We start from the raw sequence: 24,595 nt of genomic DNA on the forward strand, positions 1-24,595 counted from the left end.
ACCACATACACATACCACACACACACACACATACCACACACACACACACACACACCACACACACATACCACACACCACACACACACTCACACACACCACACACACACACAACACACACACACACACACACACACACACACACACACACAGACGTTTTTAATTGAGTTTACAAGTAAGCAATGCACAACCCTAGCATTAACAAACACAAGACAGGAAAAACGTGGAAAGGATGTGGGTGCCTCCACACCTGGAGGTGGGGTACACAAAGTCCTCGTCTTTCTGTGGTGTTTAAAGGACCCAGACAACTATTACTATACATATGTCCCAGCCACCTACTATTCTCAATCTTTCAGATTTCTTTTCTACTTCATAGTGTATTTGGTACAATTAGTACAATTAAATAACATTTTCAATTTAACTTTTATTTCACAGTGGCCGAAAATCTTTTCTCTTTTTTCTTTTCTCTTTCTTTCCTCTTTCCTTCCTTCTTTTCTTCCTTCCTTCTTTTCTTTCTTTCCAAAACAGGGTTTCTCTGTGTAGCCCTGGGCTGTCCTGGAACTCACTCTATAGACCAGGTTAGCCTCAGTCTCAGTATCTACCTGCCTATGAATTCCTAGTGCTCGGATTAAAGGCATAGGCCACCATGCCTGGCACAGCTGAAATTCTTAAATAAATCTATGTATGTGAACCTTTAAATCTCTTTATTTACTAACATCCAATGAAATTCAATACATGAGATGGTTAATATTGTCATTTTGACAGAATCAATGAGATGAGCCTCTAGATGACCTATCCCAAAAGTAGTGGTGACACCATTCTGGATGTAGGCCTAAAATACATAAAAGGAAAAAGCTTATTGGCCATGGGCAACCATCATTTTGGATGCACCATGACCATCCTCATCACGATGAATGACACCCTGAAACTGGGAGTCAAAATAAGCCCTTCCTTCCAGTTGCTGCTTGCTGGGTATTTTCCCACAGCAAGGAGAAAAGTCCAGCTTTAACATCAAACAAAAAAAGTATCATTATTACTTTCTCCCAAGCCCTCTTCATAACCTCACCCCTAGATTCTTGTACACATAAAGAGGGGTCCTGGAGGACAAACAGTTCAAGTTTTCAAGGAACATTGTCAACAGCAACTTTTCTGAGTAATACAAATGGTCTAGCTCTGAGAACAATCTGAAAAACACAAAACCAATGAAAATCTCTGAACAAAATTATTTCCTTTTTAAAAAATCTATAAATAACAATTAAAAACCAATTAGGGCCAATGTCTTAGGTAAAAATAGCAGAGTCAATAACTATCGTCACCTGCCATTATTCTTTATTGAGGCCTTACTTTATGACAAGAACTTTCAGAGTACTGTGCACTGGTTAGCTCATACTAAGTGACTGTAAAGAAGGCATGCTACTGCTGTACTGTTATACACCAGGATGCTAAGCCTCAAACTGAGAGATTCGTCTGAAGCAGCCCAAGTAGGGGCACAGGCAGAATAACTCCCAAGTTGGTTCCTTTTCCGCAGTGTTCAAGTAAGTCATGAATAAAATCCTTAACTGCATGTTCCTCATGCTCAGCTCTGAACAGAAGTACTCACTGTAGGAAGGCTCTTCACCCCAGGTAGACAGCAGAAAACTGCTGGGCCAATTCCTCAATCCTGAATCTACATCACTAGCACCACATACAGTAGATGCTTAACATGTTAGCTGATAGAATGAGTACAGTTTAGTCATTTTCAAAAAGAGTAGAAATGTTCAAGGATATGGCAAATACGTTCCACAGATGAAGTCATTATCAGGAGGTTTAACTCTGTAATATTGATTATTGATTTATGAATACAACCAGTTCTTTTATTTTTTCTGAAATGGATATAAGCATACTCTATCCTAAGGCAATGACGATCTTCTGAGTATACTTTGTGTAGATAATGAAGAACTGTATTAAAAACTGAGCAATTTAAGCAAAGGTAACGGGAATATAAAAACATTTAGCAATATTTTAAGTTGTATAAAATGATTATGTTCAATCTGAGCCCTAAATGAATGTTTAAGAATCTAGGTTTGAACATGGGCATTGGAAAAAATTTCCTGAACAAAACACCAATGGCTTATGCTCTAAGATCAAGAATCAACAAATGGGATCTCATAAAACTGCAAAGCTTCTGTAAGGCAAAGGACACTGTGGTTAGGACAAATCGGCAACCAACAGATTGGGAAAAGATCTTTACCAATCCTACAACAGATAGAGGCCGTATATCCAAAATATACAAAGAACTCAAGAAGTTAGACCGAAGGGAGACAAATAACCCTATTAAAAAATGGGGTTCAGAGCTAAACAAAGAATTCACAGCTGAGGAATGCCGAATGGCTGAGAAACACCTAAAGAAATGTTCAACATCTTTAGTCATAAGGGAAATGCAAATCAAAACAACCCTGAGATTTCACCTCACACCAGTGAGAATGGCTAAGATCAAAAACTCAGGTGACAGCAGATGCTGGCGAGGATGTGGAGAAAGAGGAACACTCCTCCATTGTTGGTGGGATTGCAAACTGGTACAACCATTCTGGAAATCAGTCTGGAGGTTCCTCAGAAAATTGGACATTGAACTGCCTGAGGATCCAGCTATACCTCTCTTGGGCATATACCCAAAAGATGCCCCAACATATAAAAAAGACACGTGCTCCACTATGCAGCCTTATTTATAATAGCCAGAAGCTGGAAAGAACCCAGATGCCCTTCAACAGAGGAATGGATACAGAAAATGTGGTACATCTACACAATGGAATATTACTCAGCTATCAAAAACAACAGCTTTATGAAATTCGTAGGCAAATGGTTGGAACTGGAAAATATCATCCTGAGTGAGCTAACCCAATCACAGAAAGACATAAATGGTATGCACTCACTGATAAGTGGCTATTAGCCCAAATGCTTGAATTACCCTAGATGCCTAGAACAAATGAAACTCAAGACGGATGATCAAAATGTGAATGCTTCACTCCTTCTCTAAAAGGGGAACAAGAATACCCTTGGCAGGGAAGAGAGAGGCAAAGATTAAAACAGAGACTGAAGGAACTCCCATTCAGAGCCTGTCCCACATGTGGCCCATACATATACAGCCATCCAATTAGACAAGATGGATGAAGCAAAGAAGTGCAGACCGACAGGAGCCGGATGTAGATCGCTCCTGAGAGACACAGCCAGAATACAGCAAATACAGAGGCGAATGCCAGCAGCAAACCACTGAACTGAGAATAGGACCCCCGTTGAAGGAATCAGAGAAAGAACTGGAAGAGCTTGAAGGGGCTCGAGACCCCATATGTACAACAATGCCAAGCAACCAGAGCTTCCAGGGACTAAGCCACTACCTAAAGACTATACATGGACTGACCCTGGACTCTGACCTCATAGGTAGCAATGAATATCCTAGTAAGAGCACCAGTGGAAGGGGAAGCCCTGGGTCCTGCTAAGACTGAACCCCCAGTGAACTAGACTGTTGGGGGGAGGGCGGCAATGGGGGGAGGGTTGGGAGGGGAACACCCATAAGGAAGGGGAGGGGGGGGATGTTTGCCCGGAAACCAAAGAATTATTATTAAGTATTAAATAAATTTAAAAAAAAAGAGTAATGAGACTATAAAAAAAAAAAAACACTGCCAACTCAATATTTAATAAAGACAAGTTTTAAAATTCAAAACAAAAAAAAACAAAAAAAAAAGAATCTAGGTTTGAATGTGGCTGTTTGTTTATAAATAATTACTATTTCCACAAGAGCATTCAAAAGCAGAACAGAAAAGATTCAATTATCTAAAATGAAAACAAGGATATCAAGACCCAATCTCAAATTCTAACCCCAGTTTAGACTGATCATGAGAAAGCAGTCCTACTAAGTTCAGTTGAGTCTACTTAAGTGACAGCGTGGCTTTTGGCCACTGGGTAACAGCACAGTTAGAAAACCTCTTCTCACTCCTAGCGATTGGTAAATCTGTACTTATGGAGACTATGTGACTGTTAACGTTTTTATTTGAAATTATTTTCCTTCTTTTATTAGAGAAGGCATTTAATCCTGGTGACAGTCTTCACTCATTAAATACAAACAGCCAGATGTGTATACTAGTTACAGGTCTTGTACAATTTTCCTAACAATCTCATATTTGTGCTTTAAAAATTCCATTACAAAGACTTTTTTTTTTGGTTCTTTTTTTTTTTTCGGAGCTGGGGACCGAACCCAGGGCCTTGCGCTTCCTAGGCAAGCGCTCTACCACTGAGCTAAATCCCCAACCCACAAAGACATTTTTAATCTCAGTATTTTGTGGGATGAAGCTGGCTTTTTACAGTAAGCGTTTCTCTTGGGTATTTCATGAGCATCATCATCTATCAAAATCCACTTAACTATGCAAAGAAAACTACAAAAGAATAAACACAGAAAAGGGGGGATTTTTTTCCTACCTAGTATAATATTACACTACTGTAATATTTTATAACATCATCTTGCTGTACAAGTATCAGGTATGTTTTCATACATAGTTTATTTTCTTGCTTGGTGCCAGAACTGCAATGTGATCTTATAAATGTGAGTCCAGGTCAGAAGATATGACACCCATGGCTAAGTGTGTCATACTCAGGGCAAGCCAAATGAAAGGCTCTTTTCAGCCTAAAATATCCTAAGCTTCAGAAAAACTACATTATTTAACAACCACTTTACAAATTCAGTTCTGATAATGCTTGAACGTCAATTCTTCCAGAGTCTTGTCCATTAAGAGATGCCAGATGGTTACCATAGGGCTACAAATTGCTACTCTTCACCTTTGTGACACTAAGATGTATTTCATGTAAAATATGCTCACCACACAATCACTACAGAAATCACTAAGCATTTAAAACCAGTCCTTTCCAAGTCTATGACAAGTGGTAACTTGCATAGTTTTAATACTGTTTTGGGGCTAGAGAGAGAGTGGTTAAGAGGACTAACTGCTCCTTCAGAGGTCCTGAGTGCAATTCCCAGTAACCACATGGTGGCTCACAATCATCTATAATGGGATCTAATAACCTCTTCTGGTGTGTCTGAAGACAGTTAAAGTGTACTCACATACATAAAATAAATCTTTAAAAATAAAAGACTCATATAAGGTCTCTGGACACAGGAAGATAGGGGCAGTCAAGCTGCAGGAGACTGAGCCTGGATCTGAACAGACCCGGTCAAACAGCTCCATGCACCCAAATCCTGTAGGAGGGAGAGCTAGACCTTCAGAGGGGCAGACATGCCTGTGAAACCAGAGGAGACTACTCTTCGATGACATTTCTGACTCTAGAGGAAAACGCCTAGTGCCATCTGGGGCCCCTGTGCACAGGGACTCAGGAGAAGGAGGGGATGGCCCTTCTGGTTGTTGCCTTCACAGAGAGCTGAAACCCCAGGCCCCAGGAGCGACTTCAGGCCTGAGACCAAAGGTAAGACCAACTTTTCTGCTCCAAGTGACCTTGCCTGTTGCACTCAGGACACACAAAGGCAAAATTCCTCTGGGACATTACACTTCCGGTTTCTAGCTGGCGCCCAAACCAAGCTGATCCCGGCCCACAGCTCCCTGTTCCCAAACCCCATGGGAGAGAGAGCTCCCCATTGCCCAGATGTGTGGGCACTGCTGAGATTGCAGGGCAGGAGAGACCACCACTTCTGCCCACCTTTGCACACATCCCTGGCCCAAGAGGAAACCTAGGAAATATAGGGCCTCTGGGAACAGGAAGATAGGGGCAGTCAAGCTGCAGGAGTCCTGCAGTCCAGAATGCACCCTGATCTGAAGAGACCCGGCCAAACAGCTCCCTGCACAAAAATCCCGTGGGAGGGAGAGCTAGATCTTCAGAGGGGCAAACACACCTGGGAAACCAGAGGAGACTACTCTCTGCCCACATTTCTGACTCCAGAGGAAAATGCCTAGCACCATCTGGGTGCCCTGTGCACAGGGACCCAGGAGAAGTAGGGGCAGGCCCTTCTGGTTCCTGCCCACAGGGACAGCTGAAAGCCAGTGGACAGGAAAGACTGCACGCCTGAAAGCAGAACACTCTGTTCCCATAACTGGCTGAAAGAAAACAGGAAAACAGGTCTACAGCATTCCTGACACACAGGCCTATAGGACGATCAAGCCACTGTCAGAAATAGTAAAACAATGTAACACCAGAGACAACATGATGGCGAGAGGCAAGTACAGGAACCCATGCAACAGAAACAAACACTACATGGCATCATCAGAGCCCAATTCTCCCACCAAAGCAAACACTGAAAATCCAAACATACAAGATCTAGATTTAAAAATCACATTTGACCATGATGATGGAGGACTTTAAGAAAGACATAAAGAGCTCCCTTAGAGAAATACAGGAAAACACAAATAAACAAGCAGAAGCCCGTAGAGAGGAATCACAAAATTCCCTGAAAGAATTACAGGAAAGCACAATCAAACAGGTGAAGGAATTGAAAATGGGGATAGAAACAATACAGAAAGCACAAAAGAAGACACCCCTGTATATAAAAAACCAAAGGAAGAAACAAGGAGGCAGAGATACAAGCATAACTGACAGAATACAAGAGATAGAAGAGAGAATCTCAGGAGCAGAAGATTCCATAGAAAGCATCAACACAACTGTCAAAGATAATATAAAATGGAAAAAGCTACTGGCCCAAAACATACAAGAAATCCAGGACAAAATGAGAACATCAAACCGAAGGATAAGAGGTATAGAAGAGAGTGGAGACTCCCAACTCAAAGGACCACTAAATATCTTCAACAAAATCATAGAAGAAAATTTCCCTAACCTAAAGAAAGAGATGCCCATAAACATACAACAAGCCTACAGAACTCCAAATAGATTGGACCAGAAAAGAAACTCCTCCCATCACATAATAGTCAAAACACCAAATGCACAAAACAGAAAAAGGCTGGAAAACAACTTTCCAAGCAAATGGTCTGAAGAAGCAAGCTGGAGTCGCCATTCTAATATCGAATAAAATCAATTTTTAACCAAAAGTCATCAAAAAAGATAAGGAAGGACACTTCATGTTCATCAAAGGAAAAATCCACCAAGATGAACTCTCAATCCTAAATATCTTTGCTCCAAATACAAGGGCACCTACATACATAAAAGAAACCTTACTAAAGCTCAAAGCACACATTACACCTCACACAATAAAAGTAGGAGATTTCAACACCCCACTCTCACCAATGGACAGATCATGGAAACAGAAATTAAACGGAGACATAGACAGACTAAAAGAAGTTATGAACCGACTGGACTTAACAGATACTTATAGAACATTCTATCCTAAAACAAAAGGATATACCATCTTCTCACCACCTCATGGTACTTTCTACAAAATTGACCATATAATCAATCACAAAACAGGCCTCAATGGATACAGAAAGAGAGAAATAATCCCATGTGTTTTATCAAACCACCACGAACAAAAGCTGGTCTTCAATAACAATAAGGAAAGAATTTACACATATATATTGAAGGTGAACACTGCTCTACTCAATGATAACCTCATCAAGGAAGAAATAAAGAAAGAAATTGAAGACTTCTTAGAATTTAATGAAAATGAAGGTACAACACACCAAAACTTAACAGACACGGTGAAAGCTGTGATAAGAGGAAAACTCATAGATCTGAGTTCCTGCAGAAAGAAACAGGAGAGAGTACACCTAAAAGTTCTAGAACAAAAAGAAGCAAATACACCCAGGAGGAGTAGAAGGCAGGAAATAATCAAACTCAGAGCTAAAATAAACCAAGTAGAAACTAAAAGGACTATACAAAGAATCAACAGAACCAAAAGCTGATTCTTTGAGAAAATCAACAAGATAGATAAACCCTTAGCCAGACTAACCATAGGATATAGAGAGTGTGTCCAAATTAACAAAATCAGAAATGAAAAGAGAGACATAATATCAGAATCAGAGGAAATTCAAAAAATCATCAGATCATACTACAAAAACCTATATTCAACAAAACTTGAAAATCTGGAGAAAATGGACAATTTCCTAGACAAATGCCAGGTACCAAAGTTAAATCAGGAACAGATAAACCATTTAAACAATGCCATAACTCCTAAAGAAATAGAAGCAGTCGTTAAAAGTCTCCTAACCAAAAAGAGCCCAAATCCAGATGGGTTCAGTGCAAAATTCTATCAGACTTTCATACCGATACTATCCAAACTATTGAAACAGACAGAGCGCTACCAAATTCCTTCTATGAAGCCACAATTACTTATACTTAAACCACACAAAGACCCAACAAAGAAAGAGAACTTCAGACCAATTTCCCTTATGAATATTGACATGAAAATACTCATTAAATTCTTACAAACCGAATCCAAGAACACATCAAAACAATCATCTATCATGATCAAGTAGGCTTCATCCCAGGTAGGCAGGGATGGTTTAATATACGGAAAACCCTCTCTCCTCCCAAACCCCGTGGGAGAGAGACCTCACCGCCTGGACAGGTGAGCACTCCTGAGTCTGCAGAGCTGAAGAGACCACCAACACTGCCCACCCCTGCCCACATCCCTGGCCACACCCCTGGCCCATCTATATACGGCCTCTGGGTTTCCGTAGAGGAGGGCCCAGGAGCAGCAGGTCCGCTGCGTCTGAGACACCACCGGAACCTGAAGGGACCGACCGGATAAACAGTTCTCTGCACCCAAATCCCATGGGAGGGAGAGCTAAACCTTCAGAGAGGAAGACACGCCTCGGAAACCATAAGAGACTGCACTCTGCACACATTACAAATTCCAGAGGAAAACACCAAACGCCATCTGGAACCCTGGTGCACGGAAGCTCCCGGAAAAGGCGGCCTAGATCTTCCTGGTGGCTGCCGCCGGGGAGAGCTCATAAGCAACACCCCTCGAGCAAACTTGAGCCTTGGGACCACAGGTAAGACCAACTTTTCTGCTGCAAGTGACCTGCCTGGTGAACTCAAGACACAGGCCCGCAGGAACAGCTGAAGACCTGTAGATAGGAAAAACTACACGCCCGAAAGCAGAACACTCTATCCCCATAACTGGCTGAAAGAAAACAGGAAAACAGGTCTACAGCACTCCTGAAACACAGGCTTATAGGACAGTCTAGCCACTGTCAGAAATAGCAGAACAAAGTAACACTAGAGATAGTCTGATGGCGAGAGGCAAGCGCAGGAACCCAAGCAACAGAAACCAAGATTACATGGCATCATCGGAGCGCAATACTCCCACCAAAGCAAACACAGAATATCCAAACACACCAGAAAAGCAAGATCTAGTTTCAAAATCATATGTGATCATGATGCTGGAGGACTTCAAGAAAGATGTGAAGAACTCCCTTAGAGAACAAGTAGAAGCCCATAGAGAGGAGTCACAAAAATCCCTGAAAGAATTCCAGGAAAATACAATCAAACAGTTGAAGGAATTAAAAATAGAAATAGAAGCAATCAAGAAAGAACACATGGAAACAACCCTGGATATAGAAAACCAAGAGAAGAGACAAGGAGCTGTAGATACGAGCTTCACCAACAGAATACAAGAGATGGAAGAGAGAATCTCAGGAGCAGAAGATTCCATAGAAATCATCGACTCAACTGTCAAAGATAATGTAAAGCGGAAAAAGCTACTGGTCCAAAACATACGGGAAATCCAGGACTCAGTGAGAAGATCAAACCTAAGGATAATAGGTATAGAAGAGAGTAAAGACTCCCAGCTCAAAGGACCAGTAAATATCTTCAACAAAATCATAGAAGAAAACTTCCCTAACCTAAAGAAAGAGATACCCATAAGCATACAAGAAGCCTACAGAACTCCAAATAGATTGGACCAGAAAAGAAACACCTCCCGTCACATAATTGTCAAAACACCAAACGCACAAAATAAAGAAAGAATATTAAAAGCAGTAAGGGAAAAAGGTCAAGTAACATATAAAGGCAGACCTATCAGAATCACACCAGACTTCTCGCCAGAAACTATGAAGGCCAGAAGATCCTGGACAGGTGTCATACAGACCCTAAGAGAACACAAATGCCAGCCCAGGTTACTGTATCCTGCAAAACTCTCAATTAACATAGATGGAGAAACCAAGATATTCCATGACAAAATCAATTTACACAATATCTTTCTACAAATCCAGCACTACAAAGGATAATAAATGGTAAAGCCCAACATAAGGAGGCAAGCTATACCCTAGAAGAAGCAAGAAACTAATCGTCTTGGCAACAAAACAAAGAGAATGAAAGCACACAAACATAACCTCATATCCAAATATGAATATAACAGGAAGCAATAATCACTATTCCTTAATATCTCTCAACATCAATGGCCTCAACTCCCCAATAAAAAGACACAGATTAACAAACTGGATATGCAACGAGGACCCTGCATTCTGCTGCCTACAGGAAACACACCTCAGAGACAAAGACAGACACTACCTCAGAGTGAAAGGCTGGAAAACAAATTTCCAAGCAAATGGTCTGAAGAAGCAAGCTGGAGTAGCCATTCTAATATCAAATAAAATCAATTTTCAACTAAAAGTCATCAAAAAAGATAAGGAAGGACACTTCATATTCATCAAAGGAAAAATCCACCAAGATGAACTCTCAATCCTAAATATCTATGCCCCAAATACAAGGGCACCTACATACGTAAAAGAAACCTTACTAAAGTTCAAAACGCACATTGCACCGCACACAATAATAGTAGGAGATTTCAACACCCCACTCTCATCAATGGACAGATCATGGAAACAGAAATTAAACAGAGACATAGACAGACTAAGAGAAGTCATGAGCCAAATGGACTTAATAGATATTTATAGAACATTCTATCCTAAAGCAAAAAGATATACCTTCTTCTCAGCTCCTCATGGTACTTTCTCCAAAATTGACCATATAATTGGTCAAAAAACGGGCCTCAACAGGTACAGAAAGATAGAAATAATCCCATGCATGCTATCAGACCACCACGGGCTAAAGCTGGTCTTCAATAACAATAAGGGAAGAATGCCCACATATACGTGGAAATTGAACAATGCTCTACTCAATGATAACCTGGTCAAGGAAGAAATAAAGAAAGAAATTAAAGACTTTTTAGAATTTAATGAAAATGAAGATACAACATACCCAAACTTATGGGACACAATGAAAGCTGTGCTAAGAGGAAAACTCATAGCGCTGAGTGCCTGCAGAAAGAAACAGGAAAGAGCATATGTCACCAGCTTGACAACACACCTAAAAGCTCTAGAACAAAAAGAAGCAAATACACCCAGGTGGAGTAGAAGGCAGGAAATAAACTCAGAGCTGAAATCAACCAAGTAGAAACAAAAAGGACCATAGAAATAATCAACAGAACCAAAAGTTGGTTCTTTGAGAAAATCAACAAGATAGATAAACCCTTAGCCAGACTAACGAGAGGACACAGAGAGTGTGTCCAAATTAATGCAAGGCAGAAATGAAAAGGGAGACATAACTACAGATTCAGAGGAAATTCAAAAAATCATCAGATCTTACTATAAAAGCCTATATTCAACAAAACTTGAAAATCTGCAGGAAATGGACAATTTCTGAGACAGATACCAGGTACCGAAGTTAAATCAGGAACAGATAAACCAGTTAAACAACCCCATAACTCCTAAGGAAATAGAAGCAGTCATTAAAGGTCTCCCAACCAAAAAGAGCCCAGGTCCAGACGGGTTTAGTGCAGAATTCTATCAGACCTTGATAGAAGACCTCATACCAATACTATCCAAACTATTCCACAAAATTGAAACAGGTGGAGCACTACCGAATTCCTTCTATGAAGCCACAATTACTCTTATACTTAAACCACACAAAGACCCAACAAAGAAAGAGAACTTTAGACCAATTTCCCTTATGAATATTGACGCAAAAATACTCAATAAAATTCTGGCAAACCGAATCCAAGAGCACATCAAAATAATCATCCACCATGATCAAGTAGCCTTCATCCCAGGCATGCAGGGATGGATTAATATACGGAAAACCATCAACGTGATCCATTACATAAACAAACTGAAAGAACAAAACCACATGACATTTCATTAGATACTGAGAAAGCATTTGACAAAATTCAGCACCCCTTCATGATAAAAGTCCTGGAAAGAATAGGAATTCAAGGCCCATACCTAAACATAGTAAAAGCCATATACAGCAAACCAGTTGCTAACATTAAACTAAATGGAGAGAAACTTGAAGCAATCCCACTAAAATCAGGGACTAGACAAGGCTACCCACTCTCTCCCTACTTATTCAATATAGTTCTTGAAGTTCTAGCCAGAGCAATCAGACAACAAAAGGAGGTCAGGGGGATACAGATCAGAAAAAGAAGAAGTCAAAATATCACTATTTGCAGATGATATGATAGTATATTTAAGTAATCCCAAAAGTTCCACCAGAGAACTACTAAAGCTGATAAACAACTTCAGCAAAGTGGCTGGGTATAAAATTAACTCAAATAAATCAGTAGCCTTCCTCTACACAAAGAGAAACAAGCCGAGAAAGAAATTAGGGAAATGACACCCTTCATTATAGATCCAAATAACATTAAGTACCTCGGTGTGACTTTAACCAAGCAAGTAAAAGATCTGTACAATAAGAACTTCAAGACTCTGAAGAAAGAAATTGAAGAAGACCTCAGAAGATGGAAAGATCTCCCATGCTCATGGATTGGCAGGATTAATATAGTAAAAATGGCCATTCTACCAAAAGCGATCTACAGATTCAATGCAATCCCCATCAAAATACCAAGCCAATTCTTCAAAGAGTTAGACAGAACAATTTCCAAATTCATCTGGAATAACAAAAAACCCAGGATAGCTAAAACTATCCTCAACAATAAAAAGAATTCAGGGGGAATCACTATCCCTGAACTCAAGCAGTATTACAGAGCAATAGTTATAAAAACTGCATGGTATTGGTACAGAGACAGACAGATAGATCAATGGAACAGAATTGAAGACCCAGGTGTGAAGACCACACACCTATGGGCACTTGATTTTTGACAAAGGAGCCAAAACCATCCAATGGAAAAAAGATAGCATTTTCAGCAAATGGTGCTGTTTCAACTGGAGGTCAGCATGTAGAAGAATGCAGATCGATCTATTCTTATCACCCTGTACAAAGCTTAAGTCCAAGTCGATAAAGGACCTCCACATCAAACCACATACACTCAAACTAATAGAAGAAAAACTAGGGAAGCATCTGGAACACATGGGCACTGGAAAAAAATTTCCTGAACAAAACACCAATGGCTTATGCTCCAAGATCAAGAATCGACAAATGGGATCTCATAAAACTGCAAAGCTTCTGTAAGGCAAAGGACACTGTGGTTAAGACAAAACGGTAACCAACAGATTGGGAAAAGATCTTTACCAATCCTACAACAGATAGAGAGCTTATATCCAAAATATACAAAGAACTCAAGAAGTTAGACTGCAGGGAGACAAATAGCCCTATTAAAAAATGGGGTTCAGAGCTAAACAAAGAATTCACAGCTGAGGAATGCCAAATGGCTGAGAAACACCTAAAGAAATGTTCAACATCTTTAGTCATAAGGGAAATGCAAATCAAAACAACCCTGAGATTTCACCTCACACCAGTGAGAATGGCTAAGATCAAAAACTCAGATGACAGCAAATGCTGGCAAGGATGTGGAGAAAGAGGAACACTCCTCCATTGTTGGTGGGATTGCAGACTGGTAAAACCATTCTGGAAATCAGTCTGGAGGTTCCTCAGAAAATTGGACATTGAACTCCCTGAGGATTCAGCTATACCTCTCTTGGGCATATACCCAAAAGATGCCCCAACATATAGCAAAGACACGTGCTCCACTATGTTCATAGCAGCCTTATTTATAATAGCCAGAAGCTGGAAAGAACCCAGATGCCCTTCAACAGAAGAATGGCTACAGAAAATGTGGTACATCTACACAATGGAATATTACTCAGCTATCAAAAACAATGACTTTATGAAATTCATTGGCAAATGGTTGGAACTGGAAAATATCATCCTGAGTAAGCTAACCCAGTCACAGAAAAACACACATGGTATGCACTCATTGATAAGTGGATATTAGCCCAAATGCTTGAATTACCCTAGATGCCTAGAATAAATGAAACTCAAGAAGGATGATCAAAATGTGAATGCTTCACTCCTTCTTTAAAAGGGGAACAAGAATACCCTTGGCAGGGAATAGAGAGGCAAAGATTAAAACAGACACAGAAGGAACACCCATTCAGAGCCTGTCTCACATGTGGCCCATACATATACAGCCATCCAATTAGACAAGATGGATGAAGCAAAGAAGTGCAGGCCGACAGGAGCCGGATGTAGATCGCTCCTGAGAGACACAGCCAGAATACAGCAAATAGAGAGGCAAATGCCAGCAGCAAACCACTGAACTGAGAACAGGACCCCCATTGAAGGAATCAGAGAAAGAACTCAAAGAGCTTATGAACAACAATGCCAAGCAACCAGAGCTTCCAGGGACTAAGCCCCTACCTAAGGACTATACGTGGACTGACCCTGGACTCTGACCTCATAGGTAGCAATGAATATTCTAGTAAGATCACCAGTGGAAGGGGAAGCCCTTGGTCCTGCTAAGACTGAACCCCCAGTGAACGTGATTGTTGGGGGGAGGGCGGCAATGGGGGGAGGATGGGGAGGGGAACACCCATAAAGAAGGGGAGGGGGAGGGATTTGGGGGATGTTTGCCCGGAAACCGGGAAAGGGAATAACACTCGAAATGTAAATAAGAAACACTCAAGTTAATAAAAAAAAAAAAATACAGAAAACCATCAACGTAATCCACTATATAAACAAACTCAAAGATAAAAACCACATGATCATTTCATTAAATGCTGAGAAAGCATTTCACAAAATTCGACACCCCTTCATGATAAAAGTCATGAAAAGAACAGGAATCCAAGGCCCATACCTAAACTAGTAAAAGCCATATACAGTAAAACAGTAGCTAACATTAAACTAAATGAAGAGAAACTTGAAGTAATCCCACTAAAATCAGGGACTAGACAAGGCTGCCCACTCTCTCCCTTCTTATTCAATATAGTTCTCAAAGTCCTTTGCAGAACGTTCAGACAACAAAAGGAGATCAAAGGGATACAAATTGGAAAGGAAGAAGTCAAAATATCACTATTTGCAGATGATATGAGAGTATATTTAAGTGATCCCAAAAGTTCCACCAGAGAACTACTAAACCTGATAAACACCTTCAGCAAAGTGGCTGGGTATAAAATTAACTCAAATAAATCAGTAGCTACACAAAAGAGAAACAAGCCGAGAGAGAAATTAGGGAAACGACACCCTTCATAATAGTCCCAAATAATATAAAATACCTCGGTGTGACTCTAACCAAGCAAGTGAAAGATCTGTATGAGAAGAACTTCAAGCCTCTGAAGAAAGAAATTGAAGAAGATCTCAGAAGATGGAAAGTTCTTCCATGCTCATGGATTGACAGGATTAATATAATAAAAATGGCCAGTTTACCAAAAGCAATCTACAGATTCAATGCAATCCCCATCAAAATACCAATCCGATTCTTCATAGAGTTAGAGAGAAAAATTTGCAAATTCATCTGAAATAACAAAAAACCCAGGATAACTAAAACTATCCTCAACAATAAAAGGACTTCTGAAGGAATCACCATCCCTGAACTCAAGCAGTATTACAAAGCAATAGTGATAAAAACTGAATGCTATTGGTACAGAGACAGGCACATAGACCAGTGGAATAGAACTGAAGACCCAGAAATGAACCCACATTCCTATGGTCACTTGATTTTTGACAAAGGACCTAAAACAATCCAATGGAAAAAAGATAGCATTTTCAGCAAATGGTGCTGGTTCAACTGGGGCTTAGCATGTAGAAGAATGCAGATCGATCCATTCTTATCACCCTGTTCAAAGCTTAATTCCAAGTGGATCAAGGACCTCCCCATCAAACCAGATACACTCAAACTAATAGAAGAAAAACTAGGGAAGCATCTGGAACACATGGGCACTGGAGAAAATTTCCCGAACAAAACACCAATGGCTTACGCTCTAAGATCAAGAACCAACAAATGGGATCTCATAAAACTGCAAAGCTTCTGTAAGGCAAAGGCAACCAACAGATTGGGAAAAGATCTTTACCAGTCCTACAACAGATAGAGGACTTATATCCAAAATATACAAAGAACTCAAGAAGTTAGACTGCAGGGAGACAAATAGCCCTATTAAAAAATGGGGTTCAGAGCTAAACAAAGAATTCACAGCTGAGGAATGCCAAATGGCTGAGAAACACCTAAAGAAATGTTCAACATCTTTAGTCATAAGGGAAATGCAAATCAAAACAACCCTGAGATTTCAACTCACACCAGTGAGAATGGCTAAGATCAAAAACTCAGGTGACAGCAAATGCTGGTGAGGATGTGGGGAAAGAGGAACACTCCTCCATTGTTGGTGGGATTGCAGACTGGTACAACCATTCTGGAAATCAGTCTAGAGTTTCCTCAGAAAATTGGACATTGCACTACCTGGGGACCCAGCTATACCTCTCTTGGGCATATACCCAAAAGATGCTCCAACAAATAACAAAGACACATGCTCCACTATGTTCATAGCAGCCTTATTTATAATAGACAGAAGGGGAAAGAACCCAGATGCCCTTCAACAGAAGAATGGATACAGAAAATGTGGAACATCTACACAATGGAATACTACTCAGCTATCAAAAACAATGACTTTATGAAATTCATAGGCAAATGGATGGAACTGGAAAATATCATCCTGAGTGAGGTAACCCAATCACAGAAAAACACACATGGTATGCACTCATTGATAAGTGGATATTAGCCCAAATGCTTGAATTACCCTAGATGCACAGAACACATGAAACTCCAGAAGGATGATCAAAATGTGAATGCTTCACTCCTTCTTTAAAAGGGGAACAAGAATACCCTTAGGAGGGACAGGGAGGCAAAGTTTAGAACAGAGACTGAAGGAACACCCATTCAGAGCCTGCCCCACATGTGGCCCATACATATACAGCCACTAAACTAGATAAGATGGATGAAGCAAAGAAGTGCAGGCTGACAGAAACCAGATGTAGATCTCTCCTGAGAGACACAGCCAGAATACAGCAAATACATAGGCGAATGCCAGCAGCAAACCACTGAACTGAGAACAGGACCCCTGTTGAAGGAATCAGAGAAAGGACTGGAAGAGCTTTCAAGACCCCATATGAACAACAGTGACAACCAACCAGAGCTTCCAGGGACTAAGCCACTACCCAAAGACTATATACATGGACTGACCCTGGGCTCCAACTGCATAGGTAGCGATGAATAGCCTAGTAAGAGCACCAGTGGAAGGGGAAACCCTTGGTCCTGCCAAGACTGAACCCCCAGTGAACGGGATTGTTGCAGGGAGGGTAGTAATGGGGGGAGAATGGGGAGGGGAACACCCACATAGAAGGGGAGAGGGAGGGTTATGGGGATATTGGACTGGAATCTGGGAAAGGGAATAACATTTGAAATATAAATAAGAAATACCCAATTTAATAAAAATGGAAAAATAAATAAATAATTAAATAAATAAATAAATAAATAAATAAATAAATAAACAACTCTGTCTCATGCAATTTGTAAACATTTTAAGCAACCAACCGGTGAATGTGCGTTAAGCTGGAGTTTAGGAACAAAAATTCGTACAGAAGTCTACATTTAGTCAGTTCAAACCTTATTTTTTTTAAAAGTAGATGGAAATATGAGTTATAAACAAATTCAAGTTAAACCAAGAGGAGACAGGAAGTTTGTTCTTGAGTCTTAAAACTCCTGAAAGTAAACTATGACCTAATCAGAATTCTTCACACAATTCCCTGCAGAACTATCTTTCCCAAAGGTTTGAACACTCTCCTGCTCACTAGATAGAATTTTCTTTGTAAATTGTCAATCAACCCATCACAATGACTTTTATCACCTTTTTATCACAAAATGCACATAAATGTTAACTGACTGAAATACCTTCTAGGCTAAAACATTTTAGTCAGTTTGGCAGAGAAGACTGTCAATCAAAATCTAAGACCAAATTATAAGAATCAATAACGTGAGGTTGGGGATTTAGCTCAGTGGTAGAGTGCTTGCCTAGCAAGCGCAAGACCCTGGGTTCGGTCCCCAGCTCTGAAAAAAAAGAAAAAAAAAAAGAATCAATAACGTATCAGGTAATGTTGTTCTACTCCAAGGAAAGGCATATATGAGAGTAGCCCAGCAGGATTACAACCGAGTTGAAAAGTCTTAATACCTAGTGATATTGTAACTACTCTAATATCAGTACAAGATGTCTCTGCTCACATGTTCATGGGGGTGTTGGTAGAAAGAAGCCTACTACACTGCCAATTATAAAAAGTTAGCACATAGAACTGTCTATAGGGCATAATGTCTGAGAAGCAACTGTTATTGATTTACGTGTTTATGCACTCCACTTCCACTTAAACAAAAAGAACCATGGGCACGCACACTGTGCTGTGCAGGCAGCAGCTTCCTTCATGCACTGTTTCACCCATCTCCTGCTTGGTTTCACCACATATTGCTTGTCAATCCAGTTCCTAGGAGCCATAGGCTATACCCTATAAATGACTGCTAGTTTTGTGTACATATAGTCCACTGTAGTCACATGAGGACAAAATCGCTTACTGATGTGTTCTCAGAGTTTGCGTTCATCAAGTGACCCATAACTGTAAATGTATATTAAACAGGAAGAAACTCTCAGCTAATAACATGATACTGGTTGCTCAAGTCTTCAATTTTTCCCCACTTTGGTTAAGTTGCCTCTCAATATGATCCTTCTAAACTGAAACATTAGGTCTTTTAAAATTGTTGGATATTCATGTCTATTTTCTTTCTTCCTCTCTCTCTCTCTCTCTCTCTCTCTCTCTCTCTCTCTCTCTCTCTCTCTCTCTCTTTCTGGAGACAGGAGCTCAAGTATCAAAAGAACCAAAAAAAAAAAGGCTGGCCTCACACTGACTATGCAGCTAGAGATGACCTTGAACTTGCCACCCTCCCACCTGTATCTCTTGTGCTCGATTAACCCGGTGGTGGGAACCAGGGCTTTATGCTGCTCGGCAATCATTCTACCAACTGAGCCAGATCTTGAATCATTTCTTGAGTGACAAGGTTCATACAGGAAGAAGGAAAAGACAAAAATCTACCAACTAGGCTGCGCTGCCATCCTCTCCATGTAGTCTTTGGCCATTTCTCGAGCTTCGATGTTCTCAGGATACAGCACACAGAACATCGCCAAGGCACCCAGGTTGTTTCCATAGATCTCATTCCAGCGGGCACTGTACTCCTTGTGATCCCAAGGAGGGAGGTACTCCAAGGGGTTAGTCAGCATGGTGTGCACGGCCTCTGTGAGACGAGCCGCGATATGCTCATGGGAGCTGGCAGCCCTCAGCTGGAGCTCTGCCACATCTTTCCTGGAGAAGTACAACATCGGGTGGCTGTCGTAGTTGGCATTCGTGAAGGGAATCATGACTTCTGGGTTCTCGTCAGTGATGTAGGCTGACACACAGCAAAGCAAACATATGAAAAACACAGTGGGAGCCCCCCGTGTGTGAGTCCTCATCGTGGCACCAGATCTCCAAGTCTCCAAGGCAGCCAAATCATCTTTGAACGATCCTACGAGAAACACAGAGTCAGTCATGCCTGGTAGAAGCACACAGTAGACAGGTTTCTCACTTCCTATAAGAACTAAGCATTTAAGCATGTGAATCTCTCTCTTTTTTTAAAAGATTTATTTTATTTATATGAGTGCACTGTAGCTATCTTCAGACACACCAGAAGAGGGCATCAGATCCCATTACAGATGGTTGTGAGCCACCATGAGGTTGCTAGGATTTGAACTCCATGGAGTAGCAGTCAGTGCTCTTAACTGCTGAGCCATCTCTCTAGTCTGTGAATCTCTTAATAAAACTAAAAGTTGAAATAGGGACAAACTTACTAGAGCTCACAAGGTCTAATTTTATAGACCTAAATGCGCTCTACCAGATAGGATTCATCCCGAAAACACAACTTTGGACTTATAGAGAAGCAGAAAAAAAAATTTGTCTTTCTTCTAAATTATCATGCAGAAAATTTGAGATTTTTATAGTATCTTAGACATGAATACATAAACCACAGTCGCCAAAAGCTGATGATAAACTGTTTCCTGGAAACCCAAGAAACCTGGAAACCACTATGAAAAATGGAGAAAAATCCTGTGTTTCTTAATCCAGCCTATTTCACTGCAATGACATCTTTCTTCTTTACATTTTACCCTCTGAACCTGGCACATCTATGAAGACCCATATCGATAAAACAGTGTAAGGTTAACTGTCCTCTTTGTGGGAGCAGAAGGTGGACCAGAAAAGACAGAAGAATCTGCCAAGAGCTCCCTGGGCTGATGTTCAGCTCTTCCTGAAGGACAGACTCAGGGATCTGTAACTAGGAAACTGTCATACATTCATGCAGAAAAGAAAATCCCAGGACTGAAAGACTGGATGACCGGTGAATGCACTTCCTCCTTATCACTTGAAACCACTGTATGCACATACAGCTTTGGTATCCATCAGTAAATTAGAAATGTAAAGCAGGCTTAAATATTACCTTATCTAAGTTGTTTTTCTTTATAGCTCTTTTTCCCCCCGAGTGGCATATTTGTTCACTAGTTAAAATAACTACCTTCAAATGGAGCACCGATACACACACACACACACACACACACACACACACACACACACACACACACCGTCAGGACTGTCTATGTCCCACATCTGGGATAAAGCAGGCATAAAACCCCTCAGAGAAATGTCAGGGAATTCCTAAAATTCTTATGAGGGGAAAGGTTATATAAAGCAGACAAGAAAAAAAAGTTTTATGTAAATAACGAACAGTGGTTTTCAATTATTAAAGGGAAAAGTCAATGCTGAACCCAAGCAATTTTTTCCAAGGAAAAAATGGCTTCCTCCCAAACAAATGAGAGAAAAAAGAAATTTCAACACCAAATTCAATCCATATTCTCAAGTTGCTCCATCTCCCAAGGAACAGAGTGTGGCATACCTTGTGGCTGTTATTTCTTTATTTTTTTCTTAGATGTACTTAGACTGTAAATATATATGAGGACATGTAAAGGCAATGGTTTGGTGTCACATTTTGAGTTTAAGAACAGAATATCTAATGAATTAAAAATTTTAACACAATCATATTAAATCAAATAAATAAAAGAGAAATAATTCCTAGACTGTGCCAGTATTGTGTCTAGCACCCAAAGCTTCCATAGCTGGCTACATCCTTAAAGGCCAGGGACTCAGCCAAAAGAAATAATCCACTGTGGTTACATAGAGAAGGGTGTGGTCTCTGGCAACCCAGAAGCATCGGGTGTGAAAGAACATTCAGTCCCCCCAGGGGGTTGCCTTTTAAGAGAAAGGTACTGCTAACATTTCTCTTAAAAGCCCTCAAAAGTCTCAGAGAGGACTCTGTCAAGGTGCAATTAGCACCGGGGGATTCAGGCACCCTGGGGTGAGGAAAGGTTGGAATTCTTTGTTAGTTGGCTCCACATGCAGGCAACTGTGGGTCTCTCAAAGGCTAGGTAGAGCAGGAATGGGTGAGTCAGGCTACTGGGGAGAGGTAAGTAGATTATGTGGAGATCAGGAATTTTCCTTCTAGGCAATCATACAAGCATGCCCTAAATTGACAAAGCCCGATGTGTTTTATTTGCTGTTCCTTCCTCCCCTCCATGTACCCCAACCTCCAACCCTGTCAGTCCCTGAGATTCCAGAGGCAATTTGAGTCCGAAGAGGCTGTGAGGTGGCCACACCCTACTTGACCAAATGCACCCAGTGATCCCAACCTCTTCTGTGACCCTGCCTCCAGTTCCTGTGACCAATCCTCCTGCATACATCTAAACAGAAAAGGAGGTCCCAGAAACAAAACGCAATCAAAACTCTGGATACCATCTCCTTCTGCCAACTGTTTTGGAAGGCTCCTCAGTTTACTCAGTTCACCTTCATGAAAGGGCACGTAGGAGCAGAAAGATGCGGATTTACCACACCTTAAAACTTGTTGGAAAAAAACCACTCGGGCCAGCACAGAGCCCACAGACAGTCTGCAGACCACTCATCAGCAGACATGGCCTAAGGAGCAAGGGGCCTGGCATTTGCCAGCCACAAATTACATGCTGCCTTGTCAATGTCTCACTCAATGTGCCAGGTTCCCACTGCCCCTCCCAGCTAGCCAGACCTTCCTCTACCTACCCACAGTTTCTCCTGGGCCCGGCACAAACGAACTCGCTAGCTGGGTTTAGCTGACCTCACTTTATGTCTCCCAGGAGCCAGGGGAATTGTCTGCACACGTGGAGCTCGGCACTGACTCTGGTGCCTGAATGCTCGCAGACACTACTCCAGCTTGGGAGCTGGTAAAGTCTCACCACTAAAATGAGCAACAAAAAGATCCTGTTCTTTCTCATATGAAGCCAAGGCAAGTTTAAAACTTTCCAGAAAAAGTAAAAGTCTCTGCCAGGAAAGAAATAGGAGAAAACACCCAGAAGGTCTAGAAACTTCAGAAACCTAAATGTGATGTTTTTAAAATGAAACGAAACTGAAATCTACCTTAAACTTGCTCTAACCTACATCAAGACTTGGTTCCCACTCATCAGGTAAATATCTAACAGTTTCTACCAAACGGAATCCCATTTCCAGTCTTTGGTTTTTTTCCATCACTGCCCACTCTGTGTTCACATGTTAAAACTAAAAGGAGCATTTTTCAAGATAATTTAAAGTCGGCATGCTGTAGATCAATTTCATGTACACATTAGGAAAAGCTGTAACTACCTCAGCACACCTGAGATACATATTCAAGTCTTAAAGTTACACACACGCACACACACACACACACACACACACACAGAGGAATAGAAAAGATGTTGATTGTGGTTTCTGATAATTGTGGTACCTTAACGAACAGCTTAGGAAACACTGAGAATGCTCAGTAAGACATATGAAAAGCTAAAGAAGGGTTTAGCAACTCCACTCTCCCTCCCCATCCTCTCCCCTCATCTCTCCCTCACCCCCTCCTTCTCCATCTTCCTCCTCTCCCCGACCCATTCGCCAAGGCACCAAGCTTTGGAGAAACAAGTCTGAACTTTGAGACATCCAAGATGATCTGGAAAGCAACCCCCACCCTAGCTCAGTGCTGGAGAAAGAGCAGAGCTCGGCCACTCACCAGCATCTCTGGTCTGGTTCGAGAACGTGGTATTTTAATTTGGCAAAATGACTAGACTCACTTAGCAACCCACCCTTTTAATACACAGCTTACCCAGAATTCAATTTCCAGGGCCTCCAAGGACCCCATGAACCTCGTTTCTCCTAGTTTGTGTCGCTCTCCTCCATGGAGCACACTAACTTGTGGGATTCAGCTTTCTCTTGCATTCCTTTGTGCCCACACTACATAGCCCTAAAACATCACCACGAGTTCACTACCTTGGTGAACACAGTGCAGTAATTTAAGAATCATTGTTGCTACAAGATACTTCAGAGAGCGCTATGATGCCAGCCACCAGCTGCAACCCAAGTTCAGTTTTAGTCCGGAGCCAAGTCAGTTATAATTATCTTAAGTCAATCTTCATAATGCCACAGAGCCCAAAACTATTCTGCTTAATTCTGGTTCCAATAATCCACCCAGCTGTTAGGACTGCTAATACAGAAACTGTGTCTCCGAGATCTACATGCCTTCCACATATCTGGTCTTTAACATTACAAAAACAATGTGGCAAAGAAGTATTATTTGCATTGAAACGGAACACATTTCAGAAGCAGAAATCCTAAACAAGGGTTTGTTCTTTTTTTTTTCTTTAACCAAACAGATCTTTTTTAAAAGCATTGAAAATGGGAAGTTTCACTTTTGCTAGCTTTACATAAAGCACTGAAAGGTCTTGAAGAGGAGCACTAAGCCAGTGCAGTCCAGGGCTATGTATAGAATAAAACACATGATACCACAAAAGTCCATTAACTCCTCATGCTTTTGGGAATGCACAGTATAGCACAAAGCTCAGATACAATGGATCCAAAGAAAGTAAAACGTGTCCCAAATGAAGATGGATTAGGAATACTCTTAGACACCAAATCTTAGGAGCACAACATGATGGTTTACTGTGTGGACCATGGACTAGTGTAGACGCCAGTGCAAATACCAGTTCTGCTCTCTGCTGGTTTCAAGACTTTCACTCTCAAGGACTCCATTCTCACCTTTACTTCATGGGGTGATCTAGTGCAACTTAACCTGGAACCTTGCTGGGAGGGAGAGCTCAATAAGTATTTTTACTAAAAGAAGAAAGTTTCACTCATTAAAGTCTATATTAACATATCACCAGAGAACAGGAAAGAAACTGCACCTTCATATTTCACTGGCAAGAACTGAGAATCATAGTTGTTAAATGGGTAGGGCAATGGTGCCCAATGCCCCTGCATCCTCCAGGTATCGTTACAGTTGGCACGTTTCTCTTGGGAAGAAGAATATTTGACTCTTGAAATCGTTCAAGCA

General features: G+C 41.0%; 1 protein-coding gene across 8 annotated transcripts in view; it reads right to left on the bottom strand.

Moving 5' to 3' along the window:
* The window catches only part of Dse (dermatan sulfate epimerase), a 78,725-nt gene that overhangs the window by 33,718 nt on the left and 20,412 nt on the right, over positions 1–24,595 (bottom strand). For 4 of the 8 annotated variants that reach the window (NM_001108933.1, XM_087597912.1, XM_087597910.1 and 1 more), the window contains 1 exon segment: positions 19,231–19,699. In NM_001108933.1, the coding sequence (NP_001102403.1) occupies positions 19,231–19,646 (416 nt within the window). In that variant the 5' untranslated portion in view covers positions 19,647–19,699. 8 annotated transcript variants of the gene reach the window in all.

Source organism: Rattus norvegicus, chromosome 20, assembly GCF_021556685.1.
Source record: "Rattus norvegicus strain SHRSP/BbbUtx chromosome 20, alternate assembly SHRSP_T2T, whole genome shotgun sequence".
In the NCBI taxonomy this organism is placed as follows: domain Eukaryota; kingdom Metazoa; phylum Chordata; class Mammalia; order Rodentia; family Muridae; genus Rattus; species Rattus norvegicus.